Source organism: Lepidochelys olivacea, assembly GCF_965140295.1.
Source record: "Lepidochelys olivacea isolate rLepOli2 genome assembly, chromosome: 1".
Classification (NCBI taxonomy): domain Eukaryota; kingdom Metazoa; phylum Chordata; order Testudines; family Cheloniidae; genus Lepidochelys; species Lepidochelys olivacea.
The window spans coordinates 139,586,878-139,602,964 of record NC_140411.1 but is presented as its reverse complement, the minus strand read 5'-3'; the positions used below and the strand labels follow the sequence as shown (position 1 = coordinate 139,602,964).

At 43.0% G+C, this 16,087-nt stretch overlaps 1 protein-coding gene across 5 annotated transcripts in view; it reads left to right on the top strand.

Moving 5' to 3' along the window:
- Positions 1-12,407, top strand: part of CTPS2 (CTP synthase 2) — a 139,198-nt gene extending 126,791 nt beyond the window's left edge. For all 5 annotated transcript variants that reach the window (XM_084617806.1, XM_084617807.1, XM_084617803.1 and 2 more), the window contains 2 exons: positions 2,439-2,583; positions 12,297-12,407. In XM_084617806.1, coding sequence (XP_084473932.1) covers positions 2,439-2,583; positions 12,297-12,366 — 215 coding nt within the window. In that variant the 3' untranslated portion in view covers positions 12,367-12,407. The remainder of the gene's footprint in view (positions 1-2,438; positions 2,584-12,296) is intronic.
- Positions 12,408-16,087: the final 3,680 nt, after the last annotated feature.

The following is a 16,087-nucleotide window of genomic DNA, read 5'->3' as shown; positions in this document are numbered from 1 at the left end:
GGAGGATGGTGTGGATTGCACTCTCAGCAAATTTGCGGATGATACTAAACTGGGAGGAGTGGTAGATACGCTGGAGGGCAGGGATAGGATACAGAGGGACCTAGACAAATTGGAGGATTGGGCCAAAAGAAATCTGATGAGGTTCAATAAGGATAAGTGCAGGGTCCTGCACTTAGGACGGAAGAACCCAATGCACAGCTACAGACTAGGGACCGAATGGCTAGGCAGCAGTTCTGCGGAAAAGGACCTAGGGGTGACAGTGGACGAGAAGCTGGATATGAGTCAGCAGTGTGCCCTTGTTGCCAAGAAGGCCAATGGCATTTTGGGATGTATAAGTAGGGGCATAGCGAGCAGATCGAGGGACGTGATCGTCCCCCTCTATTTGACATTGGTGAGGCCTCATCTGGAGTACTGTGTCCAGTTTTGGGCCCCACACTACAAGAAGGATGTGGACAAATTGGAGAGAGTCCAGCGAAGGGCAACAAAAATGATTAGGGGTCTGGAACACATGACTTATGAGGAGAGGCTGAGGGAACTGGGATTATTTAGTCTGCAGAAGAGAAGAATGAGGGGGGATTTGATAGCTGCTTTCAACTACCTGAGAGGTGGTTCCAGAGAGGATGGTTCTAGACTATTCTCAGTGGTAGAAGAGGACAGGACAAGGAGTAATGGTCTCAAGTTGCAGTGGGGGAGGTTTAGGTTGGATATTAGGAAAAACTTTTTCACTAGGAGGGTGGTGAAAGACTGGAATGCGTTACCTAGGGAGGTGGTGGAATCTCCTTCCTTAGAAGTTTTTAAGGTCAGGCTTGACAAAGCCCTGGCTGGGATGATTTAATTGGGAATTGGTCCTGCTTTGAGCAGGGGGTTGGACTAGATGACCTCCTGAGGTCCCTTCCAACCCTGATATTCTATGGTTCTATGATTCTATGCTCATCACTTCTGCAAATCAGACTGTACAGTTTCAGGTCAGGAACCCAGGAAATAACGAACATACAATTAGTGACCAGCTGTGAAAAGTTTGGTTTAAGTGACTTGTCCAGCAAGCCATGGAAACTCTGTGGCAGAGGCAGGGATAGAATCCGGTTCCTAAGGGCAGCATTCAGCTGTCCTACCCATGAGACCAATGAAGCAGGGATCCTATAGACAACAGCCTCCTTCACTACACAACCATGATTCATTCCCAGAGCAGGTCCATCCCTTCATTGAATGAGGCAGGGGTCTTGTGAAAAAAAAAAGTATGTGGTTATGTAATTAAAAACTGTATCATAATGCATACACATGGGATGAATGAATTAAGGTTGCAAAATTCCCATTCATCAATCAGAATTCCCCATCAGGAAAAAACAGAGTTCTCCTTAGAGGGAAAAAAAAAGTAGTCTTCTCCCTTAGTAGTCACCATATTTATTGCAATTAATCCTTATATTTCTATTCCACAGTATTTTATACCAAACATTGCAGGTCAGTAGTACACACAGCTGGGACGTCTGATCAGCTCCTTTGTGCTACTTGAAAAGATTAGTAAATATATTCTCTGGAGCTGGTCAGGAAAATTCCAACAAAACATTGTCAGAATTTACTCTTTTGTTGAAATCAAACCATTTCACAGAGATGGTTTCCTGCCAGCTTGTCCACCTGACTCCACAGCAGGCTAATGGGGAGCCAAGAACCAGGGAACCCTGGCTCTGAGGTTTGCAGCTTCTCAGTAGCCCGGGCTCCCAGGGTCTCCATGGCTTTGGGGCAGCCCATCACACAGTCTGCCTTGGAGTCAGGGACTGCAGGGCTTCTAAATTCTGCAGCAGCCTACCATGCAGACTACACCAGAGCCAGAGCTCCATTCCCTTGTGTGGATAATTACAGTATTTTGGGGTTGTGTTCCGAGTCAGAATGAAACCAAATATCAAAATCCTTCACAAAATGGGATCACTGTTCTCTTCCTGTTTCCAGCCGGTGGGCCTTTTCTTGTAAAGTGCCAAGTGACTTTGACGCTTACTTATTTCAGTGGGAGTTGAAGGCACTCAGCAGCTTGCAGGATCTGACAGTTTATTATGCACACTGTGCTTACATTTATGTGTATCTGTACATACACACAAAAAATGTAGAGACTAAACTACAGTGTAAATACGAGAGAGAAGCCTAAGCACACTTTGGTGCATTCTAGTGATTTCATTGTAAATATGGGAATGAAATCTGAGTCGCTTGTGCTATTATTGGCCCTCAGCTTCGCACATTACAGCCTGGATAGCCTTAGTCAGTTTTCCTTTGTTGTATTTAATCAAAGAATATTAAGATCTTTTCCCCCATTAAATTCATATGAAATTATAAGATTGAGAGTTATTTAGTGCCCTGTGTTAAATCTTTTTCCTTATAAAGTAGCTTTATTAAGAACTGTCTTCTATTTCCTAGCTTCTACCATTTTCTTTATGCCCTTTGGATTTTAGATCACCCATATTTTGTTGGTGTCCAGTTTCATCCAGAGTTTTCCTCAAGACCTATGAAGCCCTCACCTCCATACCTTGGTCTCTTGCTTGCAGCAACTGGGACACTCAGTGTATACTTGCAACGTGGATGTAAATTGTCTCCAAGGTAACGTTATTATTTGCTTGTTTGCCTAGTTTCAGCGGGACTATCCTTTATTGATACAATAAATGAGGAAGGGAAGGGGGCTTTTTTATATTGATTTTTATTACATTTATGAGGAAAAACCCTGGCTGAAAACAGTCATTATAGAGATATGGCTCTTCAATTTTTCCTTCTCAGAGACTAACAATAGTAGGATCAGAAACAATAAAGTACTACTGTAATGAAATGCAAATAAGTAAATCCTGACTGGCTGCAATCAGTTCCAGGAAAATTATTTTTCACCTCACAGGAGGTGTCTGGCCCTCTAACTTCACCTGTGTTAATGGTTATTTTACCAGGAAAAAGGTCTGCTGGCAACTCATGCAGTTAAGTTCTTACCTATCTGTATGTGAATGATCATAACAATGAAACAGTGAATGTCAAGGTTATTTTGTTGCAGCAAGGTAATAATATTGAGCAAGTAGAAAAGGGCCCAAAGCAAAACCCAAGTTTGGGTAGGATTTGAACCTAGGTCAGAATTTTGTGGCTGAGCCAAACAAAGATCTCTGATCCCAACAGCCCCAGACCTGTCTGTGTATCCAAGGTAAAGTTCCTGGGACATTTCTGTTTTTATAGCAATACTTTTCAGCCTGTGTTAATTAATTCATATTTGTAAAATGTTTTAATAATCAAAGATGCCATGTTAATAGTAATAATTATAAAGAGCATGTGAGGCCAGGGGGAACTTAGGGTAAAATGGCAATGCTTCTCAAAATATAGACCACCATAAGATAACCTACTCAGATTCAACTTTGAAGTGCAGAACTTACCAGTTTTGCTTTTTTCCCCCATGCATTGCTTTTAAATATTTCTGAAATGGATTCTCTTACTTAAGAGCAAAGGGGAAGAATTTTTCTGAAGACTCAATAGGAACATAATTATCAAGCCAAATCAAACTGCTGGAATCCTGGTTCTTACAGTTTACCGCAGATCTTTCAGATGCAAGTGAACCTCAACTCTAATGGTCCTGGCCATTGTATAATGATGTACATATAGTCTCTAAGGTCCCACAAGTACTCCTTTTCTTTTTGCGAATACAGACTAACACGGCTGTTACTCTGAAACCTGTCAATATGTGGAAAAACTCCTTCCTGACTTCAGCAGGCCATCTCTTGTAATTCATAGTATTCAAATATTACCTTGTTGTTAACCATTGCTACAAATGTTATTAGAGGTGTGGTCATAACATTATCTATCCCGTTTTCAAATCCAGAGTTTCATTTGATGGCCTCCTGTAGTAGTGCATTATACAGGTTATCTATAAATTGGAAAGGGAAGTACAGTTTTATTGGTTCTAAATGAAATGTCCTTTCATTTCTTTAAGTACCTCTTTGTTCTCAGTGCATAAAGGAATGTGGTGTATGTCTCTGGCATGGTAAAAGAACATTTAAAAAAATTCAAAATCTACTGATCAGCCATTCCAACTATTGGTCATCCTAGGGGGTATTAAGTATACTAGTAAATGAATGGGTGTTTCTGAAAAAGTACAGACTATTGGGGAGATACCAGAGAAAAACAAACAGAGAATTCTGAAAATAGAAAACAAATGTGATTCTTGACAATTGCCATCCTATACATATATTTGCTCTCCTTAGTAAAGTAATGAAACAAAGATTAAGTAAAAGAAATCACTAAACATCTAGGGCCAGATCCTCAGCTGGTATAAATTGGTATATATCCATTGGCTTCAGTGCAGCGATGCCAGTTTACAGTAGCTCTGATCCCTAAATTCAAAAGGGACCATGAGCAATAAGCATCATGGGTTTATAAAGAATAAATATTGCCAGACAAAAATATTTGATTATAAAGCTCATGGATGAAGAGAGAACTTCAGAAGTAATATATTTGGATTTTAGTAAAGAATTTGGTACTGGGTCTTGTGAAATCTTGCTTGAAAAAGTAGTAGAAATTAGCTAATATCATGTTGGTTGTAAAACCATTGAAGTGCAATAAATTAAGTAGGGAAAAAAACAGCACCATGTGAAGTTGAAAGAAGGTCTCCTGGGAAAACACAGGAATCATTAGGCCTGGTCTTTTCTAATAACTTCATTAATGGGTCTGGAGCAGGGGGGTAACAATAAATTAATGACATTTGCAAACAATAATAATTTAGGAGGAGTTGGAAACATGAGTCAGGGCACAGGAATGATACAAAAGGACTTGGACAGTTTAGAAACATGAATTGAAAAGAATGAAATAAGATTCCACTTGGGAAAATGCAGAGCAGGGAAGTAACCATCCTTCTCTCCCTAATTCTGAAGTATTCCATTAAATTCTGAGCACCGCATTAATAGAAGAATATTGACAAGTTAAGGGGATTGAGAGAAGAGAAGAGTAAAAGAACTAAACATATGTAGTTTAGCTAAATGACACTTAAGGAAGGGATACAATATCCAAATACCTGAAGGGTGGAAATATGAATGGGCCAGAGACCCCTCCACCCTTCCAAAAGAAATGACCACTGAGGGGAGACCTGGTGGGGGGTTGTTGGAGAGTGAGCCTACCCCACAGAAGGAGCTCCTGTTCCATGGGGCTGGGCCCAGCTCCCCACTCCAGGCATTGTGACTTGGCATGTGGGATCACAGCACCATTCAGTTTGGGGGCCCTCTCAAACAGGGGACCCAGGGCAAACTGCCCCTTTTGCCTCCCTCCTGCCCTGGGCAGCCTTGTAAATGGAGAGGAAGTACTTACCAGCTACCACTAGGAGTAATGGAATGAAATTAAGAAAGGGATATTGAGGCTGAATATCAGGAAGAACTCTGATGACAAGATGTATCTGGCTCTGCAATAGTCTCCCTAGCAAAGTGGTGGAAGCTCCTTACTTTGCACACTGTAGTAGGCAATACACCAGACAATGTAAAGTAGGAAACAACCCAGCATTGGCAGGGAAAATAGTAGAATAGGAACTGCATCACAGGGAGACTGGCCTCTATAAGGGGAAAGTGGCTGGTCTCAGCTGTGCCATAATTAACTATATCCCAGCCTCAGGGGGGTGGAACTAATGGGGCTAGATGTTAGTATGATGAATATGTGGGCCTCATAACAAGGCTTGAGAGAGAATATTTAGGAGGAGGAAGCCATGTGAAAGACTCTGAGGTAAAGTCTGCAAGAAGCAGGGAGGTCCCTGGGAGAAACTGCCAAAGCCACTGTACAGGGAAAACAGTGGGAAACCTGCTAGGAGGAAACAAACCACTAGAGAGAAAGCTGTGGAGACAGTGCTCAGTTTAAGGTGCAAAGAGGAACTTTGCAGAGCCTGGGAGTAGGATTGAAGAGCAGGGAATGTCAGAGTAACCCAAGAGAGACAGAATCATTTGTTTGGATGTTTATTTGAATTTTCAGTTGGAATTTTGTAACACCAGAAAGGGACTGGACTGGCTGGAGGGTTGGGCCAAGGAAGCCACAGACCACTGCAGAACCAGAATGGCAGACACTAGAGGGTGCCAGAGGGGAACTATCCTTGTAATGCCAAGTCCTGGTTTCAAGGGATGCTCTTGTGGTGCTCTCCCCCACACCAATTATAAACTACTATATCAGTTCAGATCAATGGTCTGTCTGATCTAGTACCCTGCCTCTACCAGTGACCAGCACCAGATGCTTCACAGGAAGATTCAAGAGACCCTGAAGTGGACAATTACAGGAAAACCTATAGGAGAAGTTCCTTCCTAATCCTAATGAGGTAGGGATAGATTCTCAAAGAGGACATAAATATTGCAACACTAACTCCTAGGTGTCCTGCAGTCTGCTAGAATTTTCAACCCTGACTTAGCATGCAGGCTCCCTGTGCATTGAATGGGGAGTGTTAGGTGTCTAAGAGAGCCATTCTCTGAAGCCTGCAAGCTGAGTGGGGAGCTGCTTAAGATAGCCAGGCGTGAGATGTAGAGGAAAGGGGTGGGAATTAGGGCCCATATGCTTAAAGGGATTTTGGTACCTAACTTCTATTGAGCTGTGCCTTAGGCACTTGTCTCTTCTTTAGATTCTCAGCCATGAACTTGGAGCTAGGTGTCTAAGCCGAGTCAGCCATTTCTTACAAAAAACAGAGACTCCACCCTATTATAGTCAGTAGTCAGCACACTCACCCAGGATGTGGGAGAGCCAGATTCCAGTCCTTGTTTCAATGAATATTTAAGTACTTAAGCAAAGAGGAACCGCTTAAACAGAAGCGACTGAATGAGTCCTACTGCAGAACAGCCCATAGCCCAATGGTTAGGACACTCACCTGGGATGTCAGAGAGCTGGATTCAAGTCCTTGCTCCAAATCAGGCAGAGTGGGTCTCCTCCATCCCAGATAAGCACCCTCACTATTGGATATTCTAGACCTACAGCTGCATACCCCAACCAGTTTGAAAAATTCCTGGCCTGCTGGCTCCCCTCCATCCCCGGCTGCCTTTTGTAGAGGATAGGTGTGCTCTGAGCATGCCTAATGGATCAGGCCTGGCAGATGATATAGTCAGGGGAATACCTAATTTGAGAATCTTTCTGGGGATTAGATGTCAGCAAGAGCTCCGATCAGCTCATTAGCTGGAAGATGGCATCAGGAGTTAGGCAGCTTTGCAGGTGCTGACTTATGGAAAGGGAGCCTTACAGGGTTAGGTAGCAGTTTTGTGAATGTTAGTGGTACTTAAATGTTGGTAGTCAGGCACCTAAGTCCATTTGTGAATCGAACCCTGAGGGATTGATTTAGCAGTGTGCTTAGTTAGTTAGTGGTTGACTGAAGTCTGAGGTGCTATCCTTTCTAAATGTGTTTTGACCATCTAATTTAACTGGATGTTTTCATTACCCAGATAACAGTCTAATGCTTTTTTGAATCCTAGCTTCAGTAGTAGTATTACTAGGCAGTTTGCCTCAAAGGCATCCGAAAACCCAGAAGCAAATCACAACCGTCCCTGCTTCGTCCTTGCTCTGGGAAGGAATTTTGCCTCAAAGGTGTGTCTCTGAGTCATACTGCCTCTCAGAGCTACTCCTGGTGTGGTCTCCTTTGCTCAGGGCTGTGCCCAAAGGCAATGTCTAGCCCTGTGGAAACAGTGACACCATTGGTATAATTCCTGGTGTCTGAGGAGTTCTGGGCAAAATAGGACACAAAAGGATTGATTTTTTTCTGCTGTGTAGTGGAGAGAGGGGAACAGCCCATGGCTCCCTGATTTTCAGCTGCCCAGCCCTGGTGTAAGTTAAAGGGGGCAGCTTTAATTTCTGTCATTGACATAAGGTCCCTCAGAGACCTCTCACCATTGGAGAACGGGGCACAGTAGAACCTTTCTTCCACACCTCCTCTCCACTCCTACCTTCCCTTATGCCAAGAGTGGAGATTTCAGCGGTGCCTCCCCCACCAGTGGAAATTCCTGCTACACACGGGGAATTCTCTAGGGGACTCTCCAGCTGGTTTAAATTTGGTCTGCACCACAGCAGATTATGTATTGTTTAGACATGATCTTAACTCCCTGCCCCTGTAGGAGCTGAGATACATCAATGGGGTGACACGCTGCAGCTTACATTCATGCCCCATCACCACATGAACACATCAGATGATTTCCATAGTAACACGAACAGGAAATCCTCTCCTCTTAGCTGCACCTAGGCACAACATTGACTGATACGTGATGGCGTGTGAGGGGAAAACAGAGGTACAGTAACTCGAATAAACAGATAGGGACATCCCAGGGCTCTAAATATAGGTGAATTTGGTGCTAATGGAACTCTTGCTTCAGTGCTGGGGGAGGAGGATGAGGCTGGATCCATCCTGAAAAAGTATGTATAAAAAACCTGCTCCTACATAAGAGTGTTTCTGCTTGCTATCGTTTGGGAATATCTGTCCCCGAGCTCTTGCCCCAAGTGGTATTTCATTTTATTGTAATTCACTGATTTTTTTAAAGTCAAATTTTTCCCTAAATTACTTCCTGTTCAATCAGTCCCAAAAGATAATTTGAACCTTAATGTTCACATCCAACAGTCAGGATAAGATGGAGTTGTTAAACATAACAAGTAGGCGTTAGGGTCAAAAGGGCTCTGAGGAAATGTTCTTGGGCAAAGCTAATGGCATCATTTTGTTCCAAGAAGTCTTTACTTTTTTAACAATTACTTAAAGCCACAAAAGGCCTGATCCAACTCTCACTGAGTCCATTAAAACAGTGGTTCTCAAAGCCGGTCCGCCGCTTGTTCAGGGAAAGCCCCTGGCAGGCCGGGCCAGTTTGTTTACCTGCCGCATCCACAGGTTCCGCCGATCGCAGCTCCCACTGGCCGCTTTTTAAAATTAACAGTATATATGCTGGGTGGAGAAACGAAAGGTAGGGCATGTTTCCTGAAACTAATAAAAGTCCCAATATTTGCAAGTGCTAATAGAAAACTTAAAGGCTAAGTGTTACCATAACATGGCAAAACACTGCAATTAATTACTGTACTTGAAAATGTTCTGTATTATACTGTACTGTATTATACACATAACTGTTTTAATAATACAAAGTTTTTATTCCATGCTTCCTTGGGCACATTCAGAAAGAAGTAAGTACAATGGCAACGATGCTCTGATGAAACTGTGTGTGTCTGTGTGCATTTGGCATGCTTGATCATATTGTTAGCAACACTTTTCTTCACTTTAGCTGGTGCATGTTGGTAATGTAATTGTTTCCCACATATTAAAATCCTCAGATTGATCATTTAGTTAGTCCTATATGACCCACTCTTTTAACAAGGTTAATCAACCACATACATATAACACAAAGGAAGTACAGAAAGTTATAGGTTAAGACTTAGGGCATGTCTACACAGTGGAAAAAGGCCCTTTTTTGTGCAAAAACCATGGGAGCGTCTACACTTGCCAATGACTTTTTGCAGTGAAACTCAGAAGTTCCACTGCAAAAAGAAAACCACTTCCACGAGAGGCGTACAGCTCTTACCGGTGATGCTTTTGCGGTGATGTGCAAGTGAAGGCATGTTCTTCCTGTTTACAGAGCTTTTCGCTTCCGGAGGATATCCCACATTGCCTAGGTGACCACTCTGGCCAGCAGCTCTGCTGCTCTGATGCCAGGTAAACAGACATCCAGCCCTCCCCCTGTAAAGCTCTGGGAAATTTGAAACTCCCCTTCCTGTTTTCTTGGCAAGTGCTCAGTGATCATCTGGCCAGGTGACAATGGCTGCTCCACGGAGCAAAGGATCCCCTGCTTGGAGCAATGCTGAGCTACTGGAGCTGATCGGTGTTTGGGGAGAGGAGGCTGTGCAGGGACCCAGGGTGCCCCCCGATCACCTCCCCGCCCACAAGACCCATCGTCAAAATGGAGAGAGCTGCCCTAGAGCGCTGCTCTCATTGGCAATGGAAGTGCTGCTAATGTAAACGCTCTCTGACACCTGAGGAATTAAGCGTGTACGCAAACCAGCTCTTTACTTTCACCAATTCTCTATCACTGGTGAAACTTACAGTGCAAAAACTCTGCAAGTATAGACATACCCTTAGTAAATGTGAAAGCAACTGAGGCTTGGTCTACACTTAAAACATATAAAGGTGTCGCTATATCTCTCAAGAATATGAAAAAAACACAACCCCAAGCGACAGAGCTATGCTGACAAAACCCACAATGTAGCTGCAGCTATGCTGAAAGAAGAATGCTTCTGTTGGCATAGCTAATATCATTCGGGGAGGCAGTGTCCCTACATCAGCAAAAAACCCTCATTCTGACAGCATAGTCTGTGTCTGCACTAGGGGGCTATGCTGCCATAGGCTCCTCTCTCCTCTGGGGACATAATGAGTTACGTTGTTGCAGATTTCCCCTAGCAGTGAAAGTCTGAAATTAAATAAGACAACTTTGCTGTCATATACCCTATTCTACTCTTCTACAATTTTTGTGTTTTAGTTAGGTAATATATATATAACATGAACAAGATGAGATTAAGGTCAAATCCAGCACCCTAGGCAAACTGCATTGAGCCCAAGCATAATTTAGTGCAGTTTAATGACTTTTCTAAATTATCTGAACTGCAGTATATCATCTCCCTTCCAACTAGGCTGCCAGTCAGTTCACCAGCTCAGTAGCTGTCAAAGGGGGCTACCAACTCCCTGGTTTTCACAGCACCCCTGTGATCACAGGGAGGTAAAACAGCTGGGGGATACACTGGAGGAGAGTGCCAGGGATCCACCTGGAGTGTTATCTTCTGAACAGGTTTAATTTGGGCATGCAGAAGAGCTGTGATTGAGCCCAAGAGCTCGCCAACCCAGATACACATCCACTGCCATAGGCTGTGCAAGGAGCTGTTCAGCTGAACTCTTCTGAAGAACGTGCAGTCTGTCTGATCAAGACCGCTGTGGCCTGTTTGAAGTTCCTTCAGCTGATCACTGTGCTGCTTTACATTCTTCACCATTTCCTTGTTCTGTTCACTGATAAAATGATCACTAGCACACTAGTTTCTCTCCTGTATAAAACAATGTATTTATAGGAAACAGGAGATGAAGGGGGAAGCTGTTAGGATGTTAGTAGTGCATTGGTAAGGATCTTGTTCTGATGTGATTTTGAAATAGCAGGATTTTAATTTAAATATAAATTAAGTTTTTTGGTCAAGTTAAATAAATAAAAGTGGGCCTTTAATTAGAGCTGGCTAGAAAATGGAAATTCCTTCTCATGAAAAATATGTCCAGACTGCGATAAAAGACTCACAGCATGGCCATGGCTGGCCTGGGGCAGCTGACTCAAGCTCGCTGGACTTGGGCTGCAAGGCCATAAAACTGTAGTACCCTGAGACCCCACATGAGGGGAGGGTCTGAGAGCTCGGGCTCCACCCCAAGCAATCTACTCTACTATTTTTAGCCCTTAGCATGAGCCCTGCAAGCCTGAGTCAGTTGACCTGGACTGTGAGGCTCACTGACCTTTTTTGCTGTGTGGACATACCCTTAGCCTTCCCCTATTTCTGGAGGCAGAGAGCCCTGGGTGCTCAGTCTCTTCAGCTCCAGATCTAGGAGGAGGCAGGAAGGCTGAGTGCCTGAGCTCTTTGCCTCTCTGGTGCTTGGGGTGAAGGCAGGGAGCCCTGAGATCCAGAAAGGCAGGTTCCGGGCTCTCAGCCGTGGCAGTCCTTTTGGAAGGCTTTTGTCAATTTGACTTTCTGCCAACAGGCAGAAGAGTCTTCTAGGAGACAGCTGGGAAGCCATCATTTTGATATGCCCGACAGAAAATCAGATTTTTCTGGCTATATTGAAATTTCCTCCTGGAACATGTGTTTTTTGAAAAGGGCATTTTTTGTTGGTAAATCCTTCGATGGAAAATTCCCAACTCACTCTACTTTAAATTTTTCTCAATTTAAACTCCTTCTTCTCTATTGTAAATTAGAACATTCCTTTTCTAATCTTATGTTGAGAACTTGCTACTCTCAGTGACATCAGTGGTGCTTGCAGTCACTCAGCACTCTTCAGCATCAAGCTGTTAAGTGTTAAGACATAGTAACCAAACAGAAGAATAATATACTGTCAGTATGGAGTACTGGTTCTCATCAGTTACTTAGAACTCAGTTTAGAAAAGCACTTAAGCAGACGCTTAAGTCCATTCCTATTAAGGAAACCATGTTACAATGGCAGTACAGTCAAGCCTGTGCTTACGTCTTTCCTGAGAAAGCAGCACCTTAGTGTGGGTCATTGGGGTTGGAGGGCTTCAGATGAAGCAATTGTTTCTTCTACACCACTCACACAATCTATTCTTTTTTGCTAGTGATAGCTACAGTGACCTCAGTGATGACAGTTCCCCAGAAAAAGAACCTCCTGATTCAGAAACAAGCTGAACCCCCTGCATGAGAGCAGAGAATTGGAGAATGCTACTGAGGTGAACAGGGCCCTTTTGATGCTTCTTTACAACCTTTATTTCTTCTTGACTTACTCCAAGAGACAAAGTTATCTTGGGTCTCCCTGTCACTCCAAATTCCCTCTGAAAACTTGTCTTTTCTCCCTTGCCTGCAGCATTTAATTTCTCTCCCCTTTTGTTGTTTAACTTTTTAATTGTATTATTAAAGTCTGCAGTGTGTTTTGGGTGCAGTTTGTGTGAAAGGTGCTTGACAAAATCAAGTTCTGATAGTGTTTGAAAAGCTATGCTTTATAATTATACTTTTGTAATCTTTCCAAATATTGTTTTCTTTACTTGTTTGTTACTTTAGCATGCAATTCAAAATGAGTTTGATTCCACTGTGTTGACCTGATTTGGTTTTTGCCCCTCTTTGAACCATTTCTTTGTGTTTTATTTTCTGTTGTCATATTTCTTCCAGAGATGGACACTCAGCCTTAGGACAGTGTAGACACTTCATGATAAATCTCGGGGTTCAGCCAGTGTAGGGATGTGAATTTAGCAAGCTAATATTTTTAAATTGGCGGTTTGTTTGCTTGTATACTCTTGCTAAAGTCCTGTTACTTCTAGTTGTTTGCTTCTTTAACAATAACAGTAATGGTCTCCACAACTATCTGAACGTTTATTTCCCTTGAGGCACCTGACCTTGGCTAAGTCATGGACTGAACTGCAATCTTACTTTAACCATTGAGACTTAACCTGCACACAAGACCTTCAAGATCATAGCCAGTGTGATAATCTCATTCATCCCTTCATTCCGAACCATGGCGCAGTGTTCTTCAGTACCGTTGTATGCAGTTCATTTTAGGTTTCCATTTCCCCAGTTTAATCCTCTCCATTTGCATGGCATAACTGCTGACTGCTGTGCCACATTGGTGATTAAGGCTGCATATAAATAAGGTAGACTGAGGCTCAGGAAATGTGAGTTCTGTTCTTAGCTCAACCACATATTTCTTCTGTGCTCTTGAGCAAGTCACTTTGGGTGGGATTCACAAGGTAGAATTAGGTGCCTAAGGCCAATATTTAGACACCATTGCAATCCACAAAGCCCTTGCTTAGCTGTTGCCTAACCTTGTAGGTACCTAAAGTCCCTTGTGCCTAAGTTTCCAACTGTGAAAGTCCTCCAGGTGCCTAAATTTCAGCAGTTGAACGTGTCTAGAGTGGTGTAAGTCCTGACACTGCTTGGCACCTAACTCACACTTAAGTCCCATAAAGATTAATGAACTTCTTCTATCTTGCCTGCAGAGCATGAGTGGGTAGTGTGCTTGGAGCACAAATAAACACACCCAAAACAGGAGGAGGTGGAAGAGTGCCCCTCTCTCTTACAACTTTTAGTCCAGTAGTTAAAGCACTTACACAGGTTCAATTCCCACTTCTTCCTGAGGTGGAGAAAGGATTTGAACTTGCGTCGCCTACCTCTTAGAGGACTGCCTTAGCCAAGGGACTATGGCATATGCCTGCATAGCTGTTTCTCCAGCTCTCCTGTTGAAACTGTTCCACTGTGTTTAAATAATTAAATAGTCATTGGCGTAGGCAGACTGAAACCTGGGTGTCCCACCTCCCAAGTGGGTGGTCTGTATAATCACCGGGCTATGGTTATTCTGACTCTGTCTTTGGCTCATGTCATAAATATAAAGGGAAGGTTAAACCCCTTTGAAATCCCTCCTGGCCAGGGGAAAGCTCCTCTCACCTGTAAAGGGTTAAGAAGCTAAAGGTAACCTCGCTGGCACCTGACCAAAATGACCAATGAGGAGACAAGATACTTTCAAAAGCTGGGAGGAGGGAGAGAAACAAAGGGTCTGTGTCTGTCTGTATGCTGGGTCTTTGCCGGGGATAGACCAGGAATGGAGTCTTAGAACTTTTAGTAAGTAATCTAGCTAGGTATGTGTTAGATTATGATTTCTTTAAATGGCTGAGAAAAGAATTGTGCTGAATAGAATAACTATTTCTGTCTGTGTATCTTTTTTGTAACTTAAGGTTTTGCCTAGAGGGGTTCTCTATGTTTTTGAATCTAATTACCCTGTAAGATATCTACCATCCTGATTTTACAGGGGGGATTTCTTTATTTCTATTTACTTCTATTTTTTATTAAAAGTCTTCTTGTAAAAAACTGAATGCTTTTTCATTGTTCTCAGATCCAAGGGTTTGGGTCTGTGGTCACCTATGCAAATTGGTGAGGCTTTTTATCCAACATTTCCCAGGAAAGGGGGGGTGCAAGTGTTGGGAGGATTGTTCATTGTTCTTAAGATCCAAGGGTCTGGGTCTGTAGTCACCTAGGCAAATTGGTGAGGCTTTTTACCAAACCTTGTCCAGGAAGTGGGGTGCAAGGTTTTGGGAAGTATTTTGGGGGGAAGGACGCGTCCAAACAGCTCTTCCCCAGTAACCAGTATTAGTTTGGTGGTGGTAGCGGCCAGTCCAAGGACAACGGGTGGAATATTTTGTACCTTGGGGAAGTTTTGACCTAAGCTGGTAAAGATAAGCTTAGGAGGTTTTTCATGCAGGTCCCCACATCTGTACCCTAGAGTTCAGAGTGGGGGAGGAACCTTGACAGCTCAGTGCATATTTAAGTATTTATACACAGTGGGACAGCATCACTGGGAGAGATTGAGAGAGTCCTGATCCTAAATGTCCTAGTGCTCAGTAGCTAGGGCTCTTTCCTGGGAGGTAGAAGATCCATGTTCAAATCCTTTTGCCACATTAGGCAGGGGAGGGGGGATTGAACCTGGATTTCCCCTATGCTAGGCGTGTGCTCTAACCAGTGGTATAAAACCTGTCCCTTTTTGGCTATCTTAGAAAACTCCCTGCTCAGTATGATGGCTTCTGTTAATTCTATTCTTAGGTGCCAGTGTCCACCATGCATTGTATAGGGAGCTTGGGCACCTAACTCAGGGCAGGTGCCTAAGCCCCCTTGTGAATCCCACCCTTCATCTTGCTGTACCTCAGTTCCCCAGCTGTAAAATAGGGATAATGATAATTCCCTACCTCACATTGCTAAGGAGGATTAATCTGTATGAGGATCTCAAATAGGACGGTGATGAGCAGCTTAAACAAGTCAGTAAAGAAATAAAACACGTGTCACCCCGCCGACTGCCTGGGCTGCAAAAGCAACACTGTGACACTGTGTGTGTCTATAACTGACTTTATGAGATCTGCTTTAGCTTTGACTATGGGTTTCCCAACAGAGTGCATGATGGCAAATCCGAACATGCCATTAATCTAGTTACAGAATTGTGACTCTTCAGATGCAAATTGCTTGCATTAATGTATTTCTGTGATGCTTTAAGCTACTTTGCCAGCAGAGTTTCAGACTGAAGAATCTACATTTCTATTTTGATTTCTCACCAGTAGGTACTAATTACATTGTAGAATTACACTAGATGAGCAAATAGCACACAGCTTTACTTATAGGCATAATCAAATTACAAAAGTGATCATCACCTCAGTTATCTTCATTACAATATTAAGATTTTAAGAGGGGCATGATTTCCACTAATCAAGGGTGGATGCACATGGAGACTATATTTGCTTTGGTTTGTTAGCACTCTGCTGAATCTAAGTAAATTTGCAGTTTCTACTGTAAAATTATTTTTACGTCCATCATCAGTTCCACTGGGTACACGGACATTACGGGATTGCCAGCTACAAAAATGTTAAATGGATATGCA